At 39.9% G+C, this 23,427-nt stretch overlaps 3 protein-coding genes across 3 annotated transcripts in view; 2 read left to right on the top strand and 1 right to left on the bottom strand.

Moving 5' to 3' along the window:
* Nucleotides 1-1,486: 1,486 nt before the first annotated feature.
* supt4h1 (SPT4 homolog, DSIF elongation factor subunit) lies at nt 1,487-3,151 on the bottom strand. The gene is made up of 5 exons (XM_034233057.1): nt 2,983-3,151; nt 2,247-2,353; nt 2,102-2,157; nt 1,911-1,964; nt 1,487-1,749 (listed from the first exon to the last, which is right to left on the bottom strand). The coding sequence occupies exons 1-5, from the start codon at nt 3,049-3,051 to the stop codon at nt 1,682-1,684; spliced, it is 354 nt and encodes a 117-aa protein (XP_034088948.1). The 5' UTR covers nt 3,052-3,151; the 3' UTR covers nt 1,487-1,681.
* Nucleotides 3,095-7,639, top strand: hsf5 (heat shock transcription factor family member 5). Its single transcript, XM_034233022.1, is given in 6 exon segments — nt 3,095-3,188; nt 5,226-5,714; nt 5,928-6,257; nt 6,727-6,818; nt 6,946-7,318; nt 7,509-7,639. Coding segments are annotated over 6 exon segments (1,509 nt in total).
* Nucleotides 7,640-8,994: 1,355 nt separating this feature from the next.
* LOC117557276 (E3 ubiquitin-protein ligase RNF43) overlaps nt 8,995-23,427 on the top strand; it is an 87,469-nt gene continuing 73,036 nt past the window's right edge. The window contains 1 exon segment of the mRNA XM_034233048.1: nt 8,995-10,447. Within this exon segment, the coding sequence (XP_034088939.1) occupies nt 10,226-10,447 (222 nt within the window). The 5' untranslated portion in view covers nt 8,995-10,225.

Raw genomic sequence — 23,427 nt, 5'->3', positions numbered from 1 at the left:
AGCCAGGTGCCTGTGTGGTGAGAAGTCCTCTGTGTGCATGCGTGACCCAAATCCATCAGGTTACAGGGATTTTAGACTATGCCCAGACCCTGGAGAAATAAATAACCCTTCCTCTACAGTAACTGAAGCTACAGCTGATACGCACAAGTGTTATCTATTACACAAAGCAACAGTAGCTACAGCAGTGAGAGGAAACTGCAGATCATTTCAAACTATTTAAGGACAGACAGTTGGTGAGAATCATGCGACTATTTTACACAAGTAATAGATTTGCTTATGGTTCCCCCTGCTGGTAATGTTTGGTACTACATTTAATCCCAGTACTCGGTGAAAGCACCATCTAGAGACCAGAATAAATAAGTACAGGGGTGTTTTAGTAGAATTGGTTCAAAACGCAGAGGTGGGAAGTAACTAAGTAGATTTACTCAAGTACTGTACTTAAATTCAATTTTGAGGTACTTTAGTTGAGTATTTCAAGTTTCTGCTACTTTGTACTTCTACTCCACTTCACTTCAGAGGTAAATCGTGTACTTTTACTCCACTACATTTGTACTCAGATTTTGATTTATGATGTGAAATATAATCTACAATAAAATAAGACTTTAGTTGGAGTTGGACACAATGAATCTACCCTGCAGTATACAAAGGAATTCAGACCATCTCCACCTTTACCTTTGATAACACATGATGCATCATTAATCACAAAACATTGAATATATAATATTCTGAAATGGACCAATCTGCATAATAAGTACTTTAAGTATATTTTGATGCTTGTACTTTTACTTGAGTAACATTTTGAACTTGTTTTGTACTTGTAACAGACTCTTTGGAACTTCTACTTTTACTCCAGTACAATATCGGAGTGCTTTCCCTCCTCTGTCAACACATTATGATAGACTGTTGACTTTCTTCTCTTTAGTGTAGCTATAAGAACACTACAGGGAATTCTCTGTAAATGCAAGTTATTCTCTTGGTTTAAAAAGAATGGCGAGTTAAGGCTGTGTACATTCTGGGTGATTTAAATTTTGTAAAGTTTAACAACATATAATACTCTGCTACTTTAGGTATATAACTCTAAAACTATAATACTAAATGCTGATATCAGCATTGAGATGGGCATAGTTTATATTTTAAAATACACGTCATTACCTAACACAATTGTATTTTGATGGGTAAGAAATAGGTGATTTATTTTTTAAGAGCTTGCATTTGAGCAAATTATTATATATTTTTTTATTTAATCTGGTATTCAATTTGGAGTTGTGGGCTAGCTTTAGTTTTTATAATGTAATGGTTGGCTTTTACTTTATCTTTTTTTATCATGTGTTTATTTTAATTTGATTGGTGATTACTTTATTTATTTTTTACTTTTTCTGATGAAACTTCCAGCACCGACAGTATATTCTTGACACCCGCTGCTTCTTTTTTTACAACAAGTTTTCCCTGAATCAGCAAATCTCACTGTGTTGCAGAAATGACTCTGTTTGTATAAAAACAGAACTTTATTTTTCGCATTTATTCAAAGAAACAACATTTTAAAAAACTGACCTCCCCGAGAGCTCCCGTACTAATATTTATAATAACAAAAATAAACAAAAATAGAACAGTTGAAGGGCATTTCCATAAGACATGACAGACATAAGCACTTTTAGTCCCGCCTTCAGTCTCTTCTTCAGGTTTAGGACTTCACTGCTGTATCTCTGGATTTGTAGATCACTCCTCTGCTTTTCAACTCTCTCACAACGCCTTCAGAAAAGAGACAAAGTTAGTTACATAAACAGTGAATGAGTATAGTATATGTAATACTTAACAAGTTGGAGATTCTGAACAAAAAAAAGCCAAACCTATTCTTTCTAGGTGTGTGAAATTGGCTACATATTGAAGTATTACAGTTAGATAAAGTGTACCTGGAGGAAGTCTGCCAGTCACTGACACTGCATATACACCTGGCTTGAAGTTACCTGTAAGATGAAGAAAAAACAAATACACATATTTTATTACTCGATCATATAACAATAAAATGACTTGAGCAAATGTAAAAAAAAACAGGGCATGTTCTTAGAAATGTAAATGGTTTAATATGAGCCTACATCCTTACCTATCCTCTGCCATTTAGCGACCCAGCTGTCCTCAGGACTCATCATGGATATCACACTGTGGACAGACAGTTTTGGTTAGAATTAAGAAAATCGTTCAAACCATTGAACATTTTTTAATTAATACATTCTCAAATCAGTGTTTACCCATCGAATGAGGAACTTGTGCATTCATAAACCATCTCTCGGTTCCCCTTCATCTGGAGGTACGACTCACAGTTGTCACAGCCGTCGTATTCAAACTGGTCAATGGTCTAAAGAAGACAGAGCATTTTATGAATGATCGATAATCGTTTAGTAAATAAAACGTCAAATAAAAAAGGCCATCACAACTTCACAAAAACAAACGTGACGTCCTCATTTTATTTTGACTAAATAGCCCAAACATTTTAGTTTACAATGATATATGACAAAAGCACAACATCCTATAGTTTCAGAGGCTGAAAGTTGTAATTGTTTAACTATTAGCCTAAATATATAATACTTAAATAACTGTAACGATTAATCAATTTTCAAACAATTATGTTTCTGTTGATCGACTAATCTATTAACCATATTAGCTTTGTTCAATACCGTAACTGACATCAAATGTTGTACCCAGTCTACTTTTATCAAGTCCTGTTCAACTGTATTTTAGTTTGTGTACTGTAATTAGCATGACATGTTTGAGTTTAGCCAAACAAACATTGTTTGTTAAAGATAGACTAAATACCGTACTTTTCAGTATACAAGGAGTTTAACCAGTCAGTTTGGGTGTTATTCGGCAATTAACTAATACAAATAAATACAAAAAGCAGTATACACACAGAACAGAAGAATAAATGCGGCACAGAAAGCGGCTAACACGTTAGCAAGAAGCTATCTTGAACAGTTTAAAGTTTACCTTCACTAAAGAACAAAGAAGACAGGCTCGCAAATGGCGAAGGTCTTTCGGGACCGTTTCCAGTGCCATTACGTTTAGCTACTGGACAATTGAATACCGAAAAATCAAACAGATGAATGTTTTGAATGTTTCCCAGTCGCCCGGGGATTACGTCACTGACTGCGAGGCCCTAAAAGACCAGCGCATAGAGGTCCCTATGTGCGCCTGTACACAATTATTTATAATCTCCATCAGATTCAAGGTTACATTTCTATATCATCATGCACACAAAATGCAGTGAGTTATTACACATCTTGTTTGACAGGCTCCCTTCAACAATGCTATGTAAGCCAAACAAATGTATTGCAGGTAGAAGATACATTCGAATTTAAGACATAAAAGGTGTTTTGGGTTAGTTCAAATATAGGTAAAAAACATAAACGATAATAAAACAAAGTAATATAAATAGTGGTGAATAAATAAACTGAATGCAAACAGAAACGTCGTAGGTTAATGTATATGCATGTGATAAACGTTATATAATTTCAGTTACAACGATTAATTATGTTTGAGGTGTTTTGTACATTTTATTATAAATCTTTGAACATATGTGAACCCAATGCAATAATATAGTAAACTTTAATTAAAAATAATGTTTCCCTTTCTGACCAGAAAATATTATACTAGATATGTTATTTCTTTATGCGTGCATGTATCTATACAGTCTATGATTTCAACCGATTTCAACCATCACTTAGGTTTTTTTTAAATTAATTTAGGGGTTTTCCCATTTTTTGTTTTTGCTACTAACTTTTGAATCAACTTTTACTTTACAAAAATAACTAATTATGCTGATTGACCCATTTAAGAATAATATAAATTGTATTCTTTGATTATAATTATTAATGCATTAGAGTGTTATCAAAGCTCGTAAAGATGCAGCTAGTTTGAATTACTTTGTATGTTGCAAGGTAGCTTGTGAATTGACTCAATGTGTTACAAAAGTCTTATTATAGTGTGATTATATATTCCCATCATTACACAAATGTGCAAAGTAACTAAAGGTATTAATTAAATGTAGTGGAGTAAAAGTACACAGTTTACCTCTCAATTTAAGTGGAGTATAAGTACAAAACTAGCAAATGGAAATACTCAAGTAAAGACTCCCTCCGAATTGTACTTAGATACAGTATTTGAGTAAATCTACTGAGTTACTTTACATCACTGGGGATTTTTCACGGTGCACCTTTTAATTAGAAGCAGTGGACTTGAATGACCCCCCATGTGTGTTCTAATAGAAGGTGATAAACTGCCCCGTTGAAGAACATCTAGAACCTTGTCAGTTGGCCCAGAATCAGTGTCAGATGAAACGTTTAAACTCCAACAGCTCCAACGGTTCGGGAACTCGAGACGGTTCTGAAGAAGAGAGTCATGTTGTGTAATCCAGGTACAGTTTACATAATGTAATATTTCTTATTGTTGTATCATGATACACAAATCAGCATATCAATATTGAAATTATTTATGCAAACGTACATTTTCGGTAATGTGCTGCAATCATTTCTTACAGATCGGTTACTTGGCGAGCTAACGTTAACGTTCACATACAATAAGTAACGTTACCAATAACGTTACCGCTAAAGTTAGCACTTGGAGGAACTTAACTGACGTTAAAGTTAACAATTTACAGCTTTTAAACTGTTTTAAGTTTAGCTCCATCGTTGACATTTGCTAGAAGTCAATATTTTTTTAAATATAAATACTCCCAAGTGTGAAATATTAGCTAGCGTTAGCTCATTACTTTCCTTCATTACTTAACTTAGATTACTTAACGGGTAGTTAAAGTGGGTTATTATCTAACGTTAACATTAACGAAAAGTGTCACACCCCGTAAATTAACGGTAATGGTATGTCAATTGTATTAGATTAGTCTATGACATTTATTTACCGGTTACACGCTTACTTGGCTAGCTAAAACGAACCATAACGGAAAGTAACTGATGACGGTTTGCCTGATACACGCCCCTTTGTTTAATGTTTACGTGCATACAAACATACTCAATAGCAATTGTTACTCGATGTAGGAGCCATGCCTGAGTTCATTATTTCCGTTATTGCTGTTATTTTAGATTACTATTATTACTGTTATTTAGTTTGTATTTGTGTCTGTTGTGATATGTACTTTTGATTTTGCCTAATACAATTTTGTGCAAAAAAGGAAAGCTATGTGTTCACTAACTTTTTCTCTGTTTCCAATTCTTCAGACAACATCATGGACTTTAGGGATAGGTCACTCCCTGACGGGATCAACCCCATGAACTTTCCTGCCAAACTATGGCGTTTGGTGAACAACCCGCTAAATGAAGGCATCTGCTGGGACATTCACGGCGAAGTCATCCTCATTGATCAACAACTCTTTCAGCAACAGATCCTGTCTCCCAGAGCCAACACCTCACCTGACTCCTTCAAAACAACCAACTTCTCAAGCTTTGTCCGTCAGCTCAATCTGTATGGCTTCAAGAAAGTCGATCAACCTATTAAACAGGCTGGATACATTGCAGGATATCATCAATTTATAAACCCAAACTTCAAGCGAGACAAGCCTGCATTTGTTGAAAATCTGAGGAGACTGACCGCCGAGAACAAGGCCAAGATAAAAGCTGGTGTGGAAGTGAAAGCTCGTCCCCTGAGTCGATTCCTTCGGTTCAGTGGGGGAGGTGATTGCATGGATCACGACTTGAAAAGAGGCAAGTGTTATGCATGACTTCTCATGGCTGTCCTATGGTGGTGTGTACTGTAACATCTTACTATTTCTTAAACCTGTCATGGGCTGGAATGGGTCCGTTCTAGCTTTATTACTTCCAACCGAACCAAATGTTTACAATTGCAATTTTTACAAGTGCTTTACAGTTCAAATATGGCTGTTTAACGGCTTGCCATGCTTTGCTTGCCTCTAGATTCTGCAGGAAGTTCTTTGCTGACTAGCCATAGCCCCCGACATCAGGAGTCCCAACATCCTTATCTTCCAAAAAAAGCTCAGGCCATGACATCGCACAATGGAACCCCAGTTCCCCCACGATTCCTGATAAGGGGTCATGGTGCGGCTCTTTCGCCGATGGTCTTTGCTGCAGACAAAGGGATACCAGTCTCCTTAAGCCACCACTACCCTGGACTCACCACAGGCTCCAATCATATGCACCTTCAGCAGAGTTTACTCGCCCGTGCAAACTCTGCAAATCCCAATTTTCCTTTTTCTGGTTCTCATGCACAATATCAGCCGGGCTACTTGGCTGCAGGTGAGCACCAATGAACATGTTGGCAGTATGGGTGAAAGAGTCCAAAACCACACTGCTTGCATCATTTTAGTGACAGACCTTTATTTGACATACAATGTAATACAAATGTACTGTCATTTAGTTACAAAGATTAATTGACATTTCGGGTAACCTATTATGTACTTTTTGTAAATATATAAAGTAAAAATGGTCTGATTCCAGCCTCTTAAATATGAATATTTTGGTTGTTTTACTCCGTTATGGCAGTAAAAGGAAGACCTTTGAGTTGTAGACAAGACATTTAGTTTGGGTAACACTTCTTGACATTTTTCACAATTTCTGACATTTCAGAGACACTCAAAATAATTCTTAGCTGGAGCTATTATTAAAATGTACTAATCTCTGTGTTGAATGAATAATGATTTGTGAGAGTTTTAACTTCAAATCCTGCATTTTATAATAAAAAAACATTTGTTTTTATTTTTTCAAGCCTACCAGTGCTGCCATCCGAGCCTTATGGCTTCCCATATGGCAGCTGGTGGACTTCAGCCAGTGCCCCTCTCTCCCCACAGATATTACCAGGTAGGGGAATTGAAGTGTGCTCCATGAGTCATGTTATGAGTGCCTCAAAATAAATCCGTTTTTGGTTTAGGAAGATGGAGTATGTTGGACATTCACTGTTACTAATCTTTTTATTTTTCTGTTGAAGGCAAGCTATCCTGTGAACATGTTTCCATATTCGGACCCCCACCAGGACTCAAAGAGCAAGGAACACCATGAGTTGAACAAATGTGACATCAACTTGGACACAATCTTCCAGATTGCCGATGAGGTGATGCAAACTCCACCCAGTAGAGCTGGCCTGGTTAGAGTTGTGATCCCAGAGAAGCCGGGCCCTGTGTTAGTGCCGGTCTCTAACACCAGCATGATGAGTGACAACCTGACCAGCCCCATGAAAGCTAGCCCTTTGAGCCCTGGACCCGTCATAATGGCTGTGTCAGCCAAGAGTGCTCCGATTCCTTACAAACAAGACGAGAAGTCTGTGATTTCAGTACCTGAGAAAATGCCTGAATCTGACATATTTGAGGTAAGCCTCTACATTGTACGTCTCCTTAAGGCTTTACTTTTCTAAAATCAAAAGACTTTGCTAGGACAGATGAGGCCTTTCTATTCATCCATGATGTGTATTTTTACATTTTGATGATGTATTTATAGGAACATTTGCAGCAGCTTAGCAGAAGCCATGTAAATGATGTGGTTTTCTCTCTGCCCCTCACGTAACCGTTGATGATGCAAAGGACACTGAGCTTATAGATGTCGAGGAAAGGTCGCCTCTAAAGGAAACCAGTCAGGCCAACAATGCCAACTGCAGCAAGGATACAGGAAGCACACCATATCTTTAGGTAAGCTGTTATTGAACATTAAGATAGCACTTTCAGATGAAAACGGGTAGAAGAAAAGAAAGTTCACATGTGAGTCGTTGCAACATGTTTACTAACAGTTTGCCTTCTTTTCCTTTTAGATCTCAACTTGTTGATTTGATTTGAATGTGACAGAGAGTCTTGATTCATTACAGTATTTTATTATCTTACATTTTAACAACTTCATCTCCATTTCAATGATTTTTTGTTGTGGAAAGGTTTGTTGATGAGTTGAAATGTTAATCTTATTTACATTATTTTGCAAAATGTGTAATATGTCTTACATTTGTGTGTATTTTCCTTTAGTGTTTTTACTAATTGCTAGTGATACATTTAAAAGAAATGTAGAAAGTAAGGTTTAACCTCTTTAAAACGGTGTTGTTTCAAATGTAACTGCCTTCTGATGTTTTCAATTTATTTTATTTTATTTTATTTATACAGAATTGCTGAAGTAAGGCAAACTCAGCCTCACCTATGTTTGACTTACTGTTGTTAATATCGTAACTGCTAGTGTTTGTCATAGCAAGTTACTGCTGTAATGGTGCGAAGAGATGTAATGTTTTTTAATGAAAATATATATTTTAATCTACTATTGATTGTTTGCTTTGTGATGGTGACAAGTTGGTGTTTGCAAATCCTTCCTTTATTAATTATTGAATGCACCCCTTTTCCAGTGTTTTTAAAATGTGTATCTGGCATGTTTCTAAAGGCACGTTGCAAAAGCTTTTTAAATAAAATGAAATATACTTCTGATAATTAAGCTATAGTTTTTAATGTGTACAGTATGTCATGGTTTCCTGTTGACGCTGCAGCTGGTTATGTAGATATGTGTGTGTACCATGGTGTGTACACTAGAGGTAGCCACTGACTCGTGTTTGACAGGGCCGCTCATGATTGGCTGCTCCGCCCTCAGCCTCCAATGCGGCATTTAAGTGCTACTCGGAAGCTCCTATTGCATTATTTTGTAAGGTATTTATTAATTCTGTAACGTGTAAGTGTTTGACGGTTTTAACCAAGTTTGTAACACAGGTATTTTTTCATAGCTGTTTATAATCAAATACTGTAATTTGACACCACATTGTGTGAAAATAGGAGTTAAACACAAGTGGTAACTTTTACTTAGAATGGTGCCTCATAACATCATTAATTTAAATGCAACACTTGTTAACTAAGTTTATCTTTCGTCAAAACAAATCCGGTGACAAAAGTCCATCCTCCCGCAAACACATCATGATTGGTCATGTTTCTTCCAAATCTAAAATGTCTGACGGCACGTGAAGGCAGCAGCACAGAGAGCAGGTAGAGAGTGTCAATGAGATCCCAGGGGAGCGAGAGACAGTCCGGGAGGTAGACTTTTGGGACGGTGTCATAACTGTACACGGTGTCTCTCCACTTTATCAACTTTCAATGGAGACCACTAGGAGTTTGGACCACTTTTATTCCGTACTTTTGTAGTATTTCTTTCCTATGCTCGTTGATGATTTTGATAAACAATTCATTTTCTCTCGTTCTCAGGAGGATCGTATCTAATTTCTTACAGTGCACTGAACTCAGGGGAATGCCTGTGTGTTTTCCTTTTTACAGCGTTTATGAACACCGACTGTAGAAAGTAAGTTAATGTGTCTGTTAGAGGAGTCGCTTTGGTTTCGGACCCAGTATATAACTACCAAGCTATAAGCGAAGTAAGTCAACGGTCCATTTGCTTTGGTTAATAATTAGATAGAGCGGTGTTCTGAATTTAACAACTTCTTTGAGGGTTATTTTTTCGCAACTCCTCGGTTGTAAAGAATATTACTCAACTTTTTGGCACTGCTTTATCTGTCAACATGCCTTATAACTTTCCGGCGGCAACCTGTAACCCAGCCTTTGAAGTTCAAGTCGTCGCTTTTCTGCGTTTTTTGTGGAATTATCCAGAAATATCTGCGCCCACAGGATGTGCTTTATCTTCTCACGCTGTTTGGAAACTCACACACTGTGACTGTAAGGTACAGTGACTCGTGTACACTGTAATATTAATAAGAGTTTGGATACAGATGAATATTGATACAGTGTTCACAGGACCTGCCGTTCTTTGGGGAGAGGATACTACAGCTGAACTATAACGCAAACACGTTACAAAAGAGGATACTTGTTGTGTATCTGGTGAAGCTTAGGCTGCTGGACAACTACTGCACACTTCAAGCTCTAACACGACACAGCGTGTCTTCATGGTGCCTTTGAGCATGCAGTGTTTCGCCACCCACATTAATGACACTGGATAAAAGTTCCAAGCTCAAGCTCATTGTAACTCGGAAGATATTCTTTGTTCCACGTGGGTACTGCTTTCTATAACGTCTCGAGTTTGAATATTAACTCTGGTGCTGAATGGAAGTTTTAGGACATTCACGCATGAGTTATGATGGCAGTCCTCCAGCACTAAACGTTTGGTTTGTATCTGTTTAGTCGTCGACGCGGAGAGAAGAAGTGGGGGACGTATACATATACATTTTCTCCGTTTGTCTACCCGCGGCGCTTGCCAGATTTGAAGGCCACCATGTGCGGCCGGGCACCGCCGCTACAGCCGAGGCCATGACCGTCCCCCAGCGGCGCCTGGCCGGGCTCTGGCCGTGGCTGCTCATGGCGGCCCTGCAGGTGGTGCTGGGCCAGCCGGGCCTGGAGTCCGAGCGGCAGGTCCAGCGAGCGGTCATCAAGGTGGCACTGCTGAACCAAGAGTCGACGGGGAAGCCCATCACTCTGCAAGGGGTGTTCGTGCAAGGAAGTGCCGGCAGCGCGGAGGGAAAACTAATGCAGGTAACGTGTAATAAAGCACTCAATGTATTTCTACTCTCTCATCATGTACCCCCAATCATACTAAAAAGAGGGAATTCAGGGCTGCAGGGTGGGCACCTGTTGTTCAGCCGGGGCCCCACCACTCTAGGCTCCCATGCAATAATGCCCTGAAAGCTCTTAGGAATGTATGCCTTGTATTGCCTTAATTAGGTAGAGAAGTGAGAATATTGATAGACAGCCTTACCACTTGGAATCATTTCTGCTTTAATATACTTTTGCCTGTTGCTCTTACAACCCCTTTTCCCCAGGGGACCCTCAAATAGACATTTGTATTGTAGATGTCCCACTTTTCTAACATCTGAATGTGCAGATAATTTAGAGACAGTATTTATAAACTTGAGTGTTCTCCCATACTGCGGATAAGAACAATCATGCATGAAGTTAAATAGTGCCTGCAGAGTAATAATCTACCATTCAAAGTCCATACATTATAAAAAGTACAATTCATTTGAAAATGAGTTTTTAGGACAGACTGTCGTTCCTTAGTTCATTTCTTCCTCCTGTGCAGTGACCCACATGTTTCTCCAGACTAAATAACTGTTTACACAGCATCCACTGTCTGATCAACCAAATGATGTTAACACCTGTACTGTTCAAAATACTGTAGTGGCCATGGGTTACACGGAACACTGCATCTTTCTGAGAGTTTCCCACTCAGCATGTGATGACAGTACATCTAAATCCCTTGAACAATAGTGATGCAGCACAGGTGTTATTGAGGTAACTTGGTCTTCAATCTATTTTTACTTGTCCTTTCTAAAAACATGGGTGGGGTTGATATTGCCAACCTCTTTATGTGTATCTTTCCAAAGATGAAAGCATTACTTTGCAGTTTCTATTTATGGCATCTATTTCTCCTCCAACATTTTGATAAGAAGGTGTGGTTGAAATCATGTTTAGACTCATGCAAACCTAATTTGAGCAAACATGTTTTTTTACCATTTAGGTTTTTTTAAAAGCATGCCGTTACCTTTGAAATGTAAAGTATGTGCTCTATTCAGCGTGCATATTTAGGATTCAGTAGTGGATTAAGGCTCCCAGGCCTTAAAGCTCTAGCTGTGTCAATTTATTTACCGTCTCCAGAGAAACGGGACGACAGATTTGAGGCACTGTAGGATCTTGTCTCTTCTCACTCAGCAGGCGTGGGAGGTTTTGTGAATGGCAAGCCAGATGCTGCAGTTAGCCATAATTGATAAGGATTGGCTTTTCAACAGAGAAAGTTGTTAGGCACTTGTGTCAAAAGCCATTGCTGTTTTCCTCTCCAGTTAAAACTGATTTGGCTTTTAATGTGTCTGTGTGGGATGTTGACAACATGTTATGGAGGCATATCACAGCGCAGGTGAGATCAAAGACACTCCCTGGGATTTCCAGCGTTCTTTATCTTTCTTCCTCATAAAACCTTGCACAGTTATTATGTAGTGTTCCGCATGTAAATGTGCTGTAGAGGAAATACAGGTGAAGGTATTTCACTTGAGCTTCAGCCACTTATTTTAAGGTACAGTAGCACATGGTTACTTAATCAGTAATGTAGAACTTATAAGAAAAAATATACAAATAAAATAAAGTATGATTGAACTAATCCAGCTGATTTAGACCACTCTTCTGTAAAGGTTCTCCACAAAGAATCATGCAAAAGCACCTATTTAGCTTAAAGTACCATATTGTGGATCTATAAAGTGCATCCGATCGAATGTTGATCTTGGTAAGACATTGACTAATCCACTTAAAGAAATCCTGCTCAAGAAAAAGCAAATGACCATTTACTTGCGAGAAGAGGGGGTAGCCCTATAGTGCTAAATTCAGACTACATGTTTTTCGTTGCCAAGTCTTAATGCTCTGCTGATATGGTCCCTGTCTTGCTTTCTGCTGGTTAAAACGTCTGAACAGTTGCTTATGTCCTCTCTTCTGTTCCCTCAGTCAGACTGTTGGTGTCACTTCTGTCCGAGCAGAGGAAGGTGTAGTTTTGTCAGGGCTGCTCCCACAGTGCACAGAGGTGGTGTTATGCTGCAGGATGCTCTTTGTTGCAGCTCAGGCCTGTTCCAACAGGTCCTCATTGCCTCTGCAGGCTGCTCTACAGTCCCGCTTTATGTCCTTGTCTCCCAGTGGATTGGGAGTGGGGGGGGTGAAAGCTGGAAAGGAGGTTGAGTTCCATTAGATTCTCTGTCTCACTCAGGCTTTGTCCTTTTTATTTGTGTCGTAGTTTGTCCTCTCTCCTCTGTGATTAAACTGTCCTCACTTCATGTATTATCATGACCACAACGCCAACATTCTCTTCTCGTAAGTATAACTCCTGTTTAGGAGGTCAGCCAGTGCATTCTGGGAGTCCCAGAAGATAGCCCAGTCTTACTCTAGGTCATGCCGAAGCTTTCCAATCACTTTACATAAACTACAGTTATTCTTTATCACTTTGGCCACATACACATCTACAACATGTCGCTCCTCTGAGCCTTGAGCTGTTTTATTAGAATGATCAGATTGTGGAGGTTGATTTGGAGAATCTTGTTATCTGGCATTTATCAGCTACACATCCATTTCCTTTAAAAACTGCAAGGCTTTTGTACAAGTGATTAAAAAACATACACTGTAAAAAAGTACAACATAAAACAAGAACTGGATTTATTCCTTTTAGAAATCTTTAGATCCTGTTTAGATTATGTTTGCAAACACATGTGAGGAACACATTTGGAGTGCTTTGGATAGAAGAACATCCCATTTAGTTCCCTTAGTGTATTCAAGTCACAAGACATCTCTCTGATCTATTAAACTGTGATCTCCCTGGAAGTATGCCCTGTCCTCTGAATGAACACGTTCATTGGAACACTGGCTGGGCTCTGGCCAGCGCTATTTGGACAAATACAAGTGGTGAGGAATGTTGACTCTCTCTCCTTTTACTAAAAACAGCTTGCATTATGAGCAGAGGAGCAATGCAATGGCTTCTGGGAGAGCTTTGAACTTGAGCGACTCTCCTTTTTGGAGAGAAGGAGTTTATCCTCCAGTGTGCATTGTGTCCAATCATAAGAGCTCCACCTATTTTCTCTTAATCGTAACTTTCTTTTCTTCCTCACTCTGTGTTTTTTTTGGTCTTTGTGCTTTGAAATGTTGAATGGACCTTTTGAGAGCTCCCTTAAATACATCAGCTATAATTAAGGCAGGGCAGGCAATTGACTGAACACCAGTTAACTCTGCACCACTTCACATTCTTTCGCCTCCCTTCTCAGTGTCCCACAAGGTACTGAATGCCTCCTCGCCTCTCCCCGAGCCCTCCTCTGTCCGAGGACACTATCTGCACGTTCCCCTGGCGGGCCCTCAGCTCGGCAGTTTGGGAACGAGCGATGGGAGGGCGGAGGCGGCGCTGAGGGAGAACATCAAAGTGCGTCCAGTTCCGAACGTGAGCTGGGATGATTAAAAACCGAGACTGTTTACACTGCACTTCCCATATGGGCCCTCTCCTCCCCCTCCCTCTGTATTTCCTGTCCATACTTCCTATCTCCCTGGATGAGATAACAGCCTGTCCAGGTCTCCTCAGGGCTCCTCACTGCTTGACATGTGGGATGCAATGCTGGGCATAGCTTAGCCTTTTCATATGTGGCATACCATGAATATATCTATTCATGAGGTGCCTGGGCCTTTTTTGTTTCATAAAAACCCTTAATACCAACCCTTAAGAACTTCATAGTGTGGCAGTACTCTAGATGAAACGTTGGTATATGAATAATCAGAACGGTATCAGGAAATAGGTTTGACTCCAGATCGAAGAATGATTGGGAAGATTTGACATATCAGCAGGGATGTGGATATGCATTGAAACCTCCAGTTGTTTGCATGCTAATTAATTTTAATTAATTTTTAATTAATTTTCACTGACGTTCAGTTCAAGTCTTTTTTGACACTACAGTAAAAGTAAAAGTAGCATGCCTGCTCTAATATTTGCTGCAAGCCTCAGTTCACATTCACCATATGAGACCCCAACATAAACAGCATTAGAGTCACGCCCCCATGTGTCCCATCTGCCCCTTGGCGACACAGGCAGTTATATAAAGCTATGAATAAAATCGCTATAAGCTCACAATTTCCCCCTGCTTTGCCTCAGCGCCTGTTGAAAAGAACGCTGACTTTTCTGTGATTACCAGCTGTTTGGGGAAATAAAAGAAAGGAAGGATCTTCAGGGACAAATGTAAAGCTAGCATATAACACATGAAACATTTCAGAGCTGTTGATGCAGAGATTATTCTGTGTGAAGACGTGGTTGTGTTTTTGGATTTCCATATGGTCATCAGTTCAGCAGCCTGCTATGGCTTTTCTATCGTCTCCTCCCTCTTAGTGATCCGAGACCCGATCCCATGTTGCCTCTGGCTCTCGCCTTGAACAGACCCCCACGTGTGTCAAACCTATCAGACGAGCCGTGGACTAATGGTTTCTCCTGACAAAGCTGCGGCCTGCAGCACAGGAAGCTGTCCTGTCCTGTCCAGCCTCTTCCACAAGAGATGGCTGTTGAGATGTTTCTTAGGGCACTGGGAAGAAGGGAGAGGCAGGTAGGGGAAACATGGCAAATCTCTTAATCCTGCCGGCCCCCTTCTTTTTAAGTCATTAGACCAGGTCTGGAATTCATGAACGTTATACAACACATTATTTTCTACTTTTTCATAGCTCTCCTCTTGCAAATAACAGGAGAAAGTATCTGCTACTTCAGTATACACTCTGGCACTGGTTCACTCATGCAGTCAGTGCCTTGGTGCAAGAAATTCACATGCGTAGTTCCACGCTTTTTTATGTAGCACACCATGTAGAGCATGCAAACACATGCTAAGTACGTACACACAATGGAGTCTGGTAAAGGCATTACTACTGGACTTGTCCTTGAACCGGCCCACAGACAGGGCGAGTTGGAGAGAAAATAGTCATCTCAGGGCTGATCCAAGCATGGCCGCATGATGTATCGTTTCACGGACATTTCAATGTACGCATGCGCTAAAGTCACATCGCAGAACGTGCGATGTCAAGTAAGGCAAGTTGACTCAAACACATCATGCCATATCTGTCTGATAGAACATCATTTATTTATTTGATGAATTGGTTACTGCATACTCATGGTGCGAGATATGCAGGCTCTGCACGCACAGGCATACACCAATCACAATCATTCGTAATCAATTGATCAAAACAGGGCCAGTCATCGAGCACAACTTGTGTGTACAAAAAATGAATATTCGTATGCAAAAATAAATGCAATGTCAATTATAGGGAAATATTCGGACTTGAGTAATGATCATGTTGACTAAAGACAGGCACTTTGTTGGCGTCTTCGGAACAATTCCAGTATCTTTTCATGTATATCGCAGAAAAGAAAAGAAAGTACAATTTCAGGTTTTTCCAATATCGTGCAGACTAAAACTACAAATCTCACATTACAGTGAGGACGTGTTCAAGATAGTGGTAGTCCTCTTAATCGAGCCAAGTAATGCCTATTTCAGTACTGATTGTTCCTATATAAGGTTGTTTTTTTTATGAAACATAGTTCTTTACATGTGAACATTTAAAAAAATGTAAAACTAAGTAAAGTGATTATCATTTGTACTTATTATTATATTTATTTACTGGTATTTGATCAGATACAAAAACAAACACATTGCCAGTGTTCATTGGTGACTGGCCGCCCTGCTCTCTTCATATCGGCATTGTCTGTTGAATAACGCATATCGGTCGAACATATTCATCCACCTTCAACACAATGTGTGTGTGTGTGCTTTCTCATTCACACACTCTTTTGATGTTCAACAAAGTGGTGGAGGAACTTGAAATGTTGCACACACACATGAAGAGACACACTTAACTGAAAAGTTAATGATACAGGCTTTGTCTCGCTCCTCTTTTTGAGCTATTTTATTGTCTGCCCCTCTAAAAAACCCAGCAGTGCACTGAAGGGGTAGCAGCTCTTTTAAGTTGTGCCATCGTTCAGCCTTGCATCCATTACAATGGAGAGCAGTGAGTCACCGCAGACTATAAAAGCGCACATGCACGCACTCACATTCACACACATTCATTTATTTTTCTTTGATGGCAGCTACCTGAAATAGGGCCAGGCGGGGCTGAGGTGCTTTCAGGGTCAGGGGAATTCAATTATGTTAGGGTTAAACAGTTGAGAATACCTTGGCATTTTGGCATTCCTAGTGAGATGGGTATCTTGTGCGACCTTTCTGAATTTGTCCTGACAGTGCAGGTCAAGTGAAGCACCTGTCCTACAACCTTCCAGAGGAAACCGATCCACTGGGAGTACAGAGGAAAGCCCGCTGATCCAGGGCGGGCGTGGACGCCAAGCTATCCCTTCTCAGGGGATCAAGGCCACATTTATAGAGATGTACAGAGAACCATGTTGCAACAGATGACAATTGCACCATGTGGCAGTAGAATTTAGAGGCTACTGGTGGGCAAGTTGACTGTGTCTGTTTTAGTTTAAAGGAAGAAGGCTGGGTATACTTTGGCAAACACATTGAAATACATTAAGATTAGTTTTCAAACCTTCCCTTTCAACAACACATTTCACAATTCACTTTTTGAAGAAACTGGCTTTTGAGCAAAAGTCAGGTAACTTATTCAAATCATATTTGACAACTGTTCCAGTTTTAGTCATGCTAATGGCATAGCTTCAATGATGCTATTGTCAAACGTTCCGACACTGTCCTGAAATGAATCGTAGCTATTGGATGGATTGCCATGGAATTATGTACACATGTTCATGGTGCCCAAAGGATCAATCCTAATGTATTTGATGGTCGCCTGAACTTTCCTTTTTATCACCATGAGGTTGACATTTATTGTGTGGTTTGTGAAATGTGTTTAATGGATTGCAATCATATTTTGTAGAGACATTGTTAGCATGCTAATATGCTAAATATCAGCTCGCACTCTTACAGAGCTGCTAGCATGGCTGGAGACTTCTAGTCTTTTTTTACATTTCTCTGTTGTTTCTTGACATTTCAATGAATATTCTTCAATAATCGCAACATGCACAGTTCTAAAGAAAATAGGACTTGCACTGCTTGGTACACAATCTGTTTTACGTTCTACATAGTTTTGTTATCAACCGTGAAACAACAGATTACTAGCCTCTAGATAAGCCAGATGTAACATATGCCAGACGTATGTTTACTGTGCATATACAGTATGTGCTTGATTTTTTTCTTCAAACTTGAATAAAAGCTTACTTTTAATGGAGTTAACTTCACAAACAATTCCACTAGTATATGCAAAGATTGAGTATGTTTGTTGGACAGTTTGTTGAAGATCAATTTAGCTTCCTGGATTTGTTTGCACGTGATATTTGCATTATGAATTCCCAACTTTATGTAATTATTTGGGACCTACTTTATGCTTGCTGTCTTATCAGTAGACAGGTGAAATATTACCTGTTGCTTCCAGCCAAAGTGTTGACTTCATTAAGTCCCTTACTTATTCCTTTGCTGCCTTTTCTTCTCCCGGCTTTCAACATCAAAGGCTCAGAAGCTTCTTTGCAGGTTTTCATTTCTCTTGTTTGTCTCTCTTCTTCTTTCTCTCACAGCTTCAAATTCCTCCTCCTCACCTCCTCTCCCTTAACCAGCCCTCTCTTGTTTCTTGACAGCTCTTTAAAATGGTTGTAATTCATTGCATGTGCTTAGTTTCAAGGACAAAAATGGCTACAAGCACTCAAAAGGCAGGAAGCGCTTAGTTTGCTGAGAGGTCGGAGGAAAAGAGTCATCACCATACCACAGATAAATGCTCTCTGACACACTCCCTCCCTCTCTCCGGCTCCCTGTGGCTCCTTCACTCACTCTCTCAGGCAATTTTGCTTTGTGCTTGCCGCTTTGGCAAATACAGCAATAACACCTCCCAGCAATGTAAGTGTATTACAAAGTTGTTTGGTTCCTGTTTGAGAAGCTAAACAAGAGTTGTACTACATGTTGTGTGGCAGAGACATGTGTGCCAGAGCTGCAGAATGATATTGTTAAAAAGCAGAGTCTGCAGAGAGCACAGAGCAGTCTTCAGAGTGGAAGTCCATTTTCTGCTTTTCTGCTTGAACGCTTGGCTCAACGATCCGCAAGGAGAGGAGCTTTCACCTGTGTGACGGTCTGATTCTTTATGTATGTGTGTACAAGCATGAGTGAGTCTTTGTGTGTGTGTGTGTGTGTGTGCGCACAGGAGGCGGAGCTCCCATACTGAGATCATTTACCAAACTCTATTAAGCTGGATCAAAGAGACTTAGATCTTTCAGTGCTGCATGACTACAAAAGCCATATTGTAACCCCAGATCCAGGGAGATAACACTGCTGACAAAAAATGCTTTATGTCTGCAAAAGTCACATGGTCACTTCAAAACAACAAACAGCACGTCCCATGTTTGACCCTTTTTTTTCCTTTAGAGAAAGGCTTCAGTGTTAGTTGCGATAATGATGCTCATACTTCCCTGCTTCATGCAGAGTTTGATTTATTGAATTAGAAAAGCTGAATGTCAAATGTGGAACAGCACCAAAGTGGCTTGAGACATGTTGAAATATTGCCCTTCGGATGGCCTTGCAGTACTGTAATACACACGATTACTCTCATGAAGGCCACATGCCCCCCATCATGTGTTTGTGCTTTTTCTACATGGGATAGGCAGAAGCTAAACAGGAAAACATTAACAAGCTGCCCACTACTGGACAACTTGGGAAATTCTGACTGATGTGCCTGTTCTATTTAGTCCAGGGATTGAATTCACACATATATAATCTTGGTTTTTAGCATTAAATAATTTACGATACGATACTTATAGTATGTTGTCACGTGCAAGCTGCTTATGTTGGGACATTACGTTTTGTAGGGGGGGGGGGGGGGGGGTCATAGCATGGGTTAAAGCTTTTTCATCATTTCCCTCCTTGTTGATTTGCCGACACCTTTGGTAACAAACAACAGATCCAAGAATGATTGGGGTAGAAGTATTGATCTGCTTTGTTGAGACAGAACAGGTTAGGGTGTAGCCAAACACATATCTTATTTAGTGCCAACTTGCTAAAAAAACATTCGGTTTCATTTGATGCTTCAAAGCCCGCCCTTTTCAGGAGTTGAATGTGTTTAATGAATGTGTAGAATATTTTATTTATTTAATATATTTGTTAGGGTGGAGCTGGAGAGTAACAAGGCTAGCATAGCAAACTCTAAGTTAGCAATTAGCGCTAATGAGTTTGCTTGTTTAGCTAGGTGCAACGGTAATTCACTGTAGCTGTCATCTTCATTGTTGTGCTAATTGTGCAAAAAACATTCTTAGTAAAATTGTTGTAAACCAAGAAAAGAAAATGAACAGCGCACTCCTAAGGTGTCTTTTACTACAGCCCATTGCTGAACAAAGCCAATATCTTGTAAAGGTAGACACACCCTAAAGCATACCGTGCTTTATCATCTAATTTACTTTAAACAAGCCCATCATTTACTCAATGAACATCACGTGTATAGATGAAGATGGCAAACTAGTCATTTAAACCAGAAACTCATTAGGCAAGTATTTACTAAGGTAATAAATCAGGTGAGAAGTATGGTAGTTATCTCATAGACTTCTATTCAATTGGACTTCTTTTGAAGTTGCCCCCTGCTGGCCATTGGGATGAATGCAGGCTACTTTTTGGGAAAGACTTTTGTTTTTCAGATAGCAACAGGTAGTGACTTACAAAAAAAAAACAGGGTTGTTCTTGAAACAGGGTTGTGTTTTTCCCTTTGTAGCTGCTTGTCTGCGACTGCTGTGAGTGGGAGGTGAATGATTGTTCTCGTAAAAATGGCTGATCATCATACTTCCAGTCACATGCCTACCAGCATGATGGATGGCTGTTCTCTCAGTTGGACTAAATGCAAAGTGCATGCTTCTGAATCAGCCAAAGGGTTCATATGTCTGCCAGACAAGTGTGTTTCACTGATGTGTTCATCTCCGTTCACCTGCACTGAGAGTCTTCCTCTTCCTCTCCAGAGAGTTTTGGTTGAACATGCACTCTCAAACCGGCAGAGACTAAATCCCATGTGATTATAAACTAAATTGAACTTGTGTCACATGGCCTTTGATGCTGCATGAACATATGCATGTGCTCAAAAATACATTTAACAAAAGTCTTGACACTTCCATTAGTACCACTTAGTAAGTCTGCCTGTACTACTTCATCTGTGTCCACTGTCCATGTTGCACCACAGCACATACTGTAGGGCTAGATCTAAAGCACACAAACCCAACATGCTATACAGATTTTATTAATTATAAAATCTTAACTTAGTGTATAATTGCAGTAGAGATATTTTTCAGTACAAATTATAATGGCTTATCATTTTTGGGGAATTATTATATAGATACATATTTAATAAAGTAGAACAAAATGATCTTCTGTCTATGTATTGCTCCTAGTAGTCCAAATATGACAACATTTGTCTTTGAACCGTGTAAATGTATTTCCTTACAGATATTAAAATGCCATTTTTGACCATGGCTGATTTCTAATTCACAGAGCATTGCTGCTGGTGTTGGGATGTTGCTCTCTATATGAAGGCCGGTTTGGATGACCACATTTTGAAAAAGTCAACTGGACTTATTAAACCAAGGTCGACTTTGATTGGGTACGACTGTGCTCTGGTCCTCTTAGGATTGTGTTTCCTTTTTTTTTTTAAATCAGCGATTCCCGAGAACCTCGCTCGACAGGCCAACTGACATCAGATGTAATAATTGTTTAAGTTGGATTAGTTCCCTAAATAATTTAAACAAATTGAACACAATGAGGATAATTATTGACAATGTACCGTGGATATTTCTTACAATATTGTTCAGGATGAAGAAAAGTCATGCTCTTCATCACAATGTTTCAAAGCCTTGATGGCCACAGTAAGGCTATGTCAGACCTCCCCTTGAAGCATAGCAATGCTGCCACCAGCCATTTATTAAGACTCCTCCAGGTGGAACAACTGATCTTGCACAGCAGTGATCTTGTTGCCCGCTCACAAAACAACTAAACCCACACTTGACTGTTCCTGGTTTACTGTCCAGCAGCCCTCAGGAGAGGTCCGTGTATGCGTATCTAGGAGGCCCGTTCCAATTGGCCATGACCTCATGACTGGCTGCTCCTAATTAGAAGCGGCCCCTCACAGTGCCTCCCTCTCTTGTCCAAAGTAAATACCTTGGCACCCAGCAATAATGCTGACTGACTGCTGTTTAGGGTGCTCAGAGAGAGGCTTGGACAGTCTCTGACTCCCCTCATGTCTGCAGCCAACACTAACAACCAACACTAGTCAGCAACGGAAACACAAATGACTTAATTGTTGAACTCGCTCAAAATATGCATTACTATCTTGCCTTTCTAATGCCAGCATGCTGTGTTGTTTTTCCATTTGGAATACGTTCAGATTAATCTCTTTGAATGGCCTTGACCACAGACTGCGACTTTGTGTGGAAGTGATAGAGCTGGGGGGATATCATCTACATCTGAGTTACATAACCTGTGTATTTACCCCTTCTCCAACGTTAGGCTTCCTGCAGCCTTCGAGTAAAAAAACATCCTCGTTGTTTCAATGTCAACTGCCCTTGGTTTGCAGCGGTTCACTGGAATCAGGCGGGGAGATCAAAAGGCAGTCTGTATTTGAGGGAACAGGGCCATGATGTCTCATCAGGGCCATTCACCTGATAACCTCCTCTGTGGGAGCCGCTCCAAAGCTATGGAAAAGTAGTCCTCGACAGCCAACAAGGCATGTTTGCAAGGCTGCATGGAGTCATATGTGCTCCTTTTTCACTTTGTGACGGTCTGTTGGTGACTATAGCTGCCAAGCCCCATTCCCTGACAGCCTGCTATTTAAACCCCCAGATTGCTGTGCGGGAGTGGAGTGGAGCATGGTGTTGCTCTTTGTTCTGGGCCCTAGGTTAGGGTTAGCACAGCATTACACCACAGCAGGCCCTGAAAGCCAGCTCTGAAGACTAAAGCAGAGCTGTGTGTGGTTTGGTGTTTGGTCTGCTCACTCTGAGATTAGAGCAGCAGGTTGGCAGAGGATTGGGTAATGACATGTCTACCGCTCACAAGTCCTTGGATTGTCTGGGACTGCGGGGGATACTTGAAAGCAAGAGGCACACACACACACCTACTCACATGAGCGTAACACTCCTTCCTCTACCTCTACATTTGTAGAGGAGCTAACATTGTGGTGACAGAAACAACATAACATTTATAATCTCTGCCAAACGAGATGTGACAGGGTCAGCCACTAATGGATGTGGACACAGAAGACATGTATTGTTCCACTTATGTCACTGAGTCACAATCTTTTTCAGGAGCAATCTTCATATAATAAGTATAATAATAATAATAAAAAATAATAATACTTAAATAAAGGATTGCCCTGTTTACCTCGATTAATTCAAGAAACCCATAAAACCCATTCATTGACGGGAAAGTGTAAAAATGCTTACCAACTTCTTGGTTTTAGGACTTTTCCCGCACTTTATTACTATAAATAAAATGGTGGTGACATTACTAAAAGTTATGTAAAGATGATTATAATATAACAATGCATTGTCCATTGCTGTTGCATCCCTCTCACACTTTTCATTAACATATGTGTCCAATTTGTCCTTTTGCGCATTCTTTACATTTTACACATCTGTGTTTGTACATGCTCGGAATGTTCTCTTGCTAGGCTTTAGCATTTTATGCTGGAAATGAATGCGTGTTGGTAGTTGCACAGTTTTGATTGATCTAATTACCAATCCGCTCCATTAACCTTTAAAATCGCAACATTATTCCCCGAATTCCAGAAGTGTATTTGCCTCACATGAAATTGAAGTAGACAGCTTTTCAAAGCAGGTACAGTTGGATACTGCGGTCCTGTTGGAGGGCTGTTTACATCCCAAAGTGTTTTATGATGAATATCCTGTTGAGTGCACATTACAACACTTTGTCCTATATGAGTCAACA

This window comes from Gymnodraco acuticeps, unplaced genomic scaffold, assembly GCF_902827175.1.
Source record: "Gymnodraco acuticeps unplaced genomic scaffold, fGymAcu1.1, whole genome shotgun sequence".
Classification (NCBI taxonomy): domain Eukaryota; kingdom Metazoa; phylum Chordata; class Actinopteri; order Perciformes; family Bathydraconidae; genus Gymnodraco; species Gymnodraco acuticeps.
This window is presented reverse-complemented; position numbering and strand designations above follow the sequence as displayed.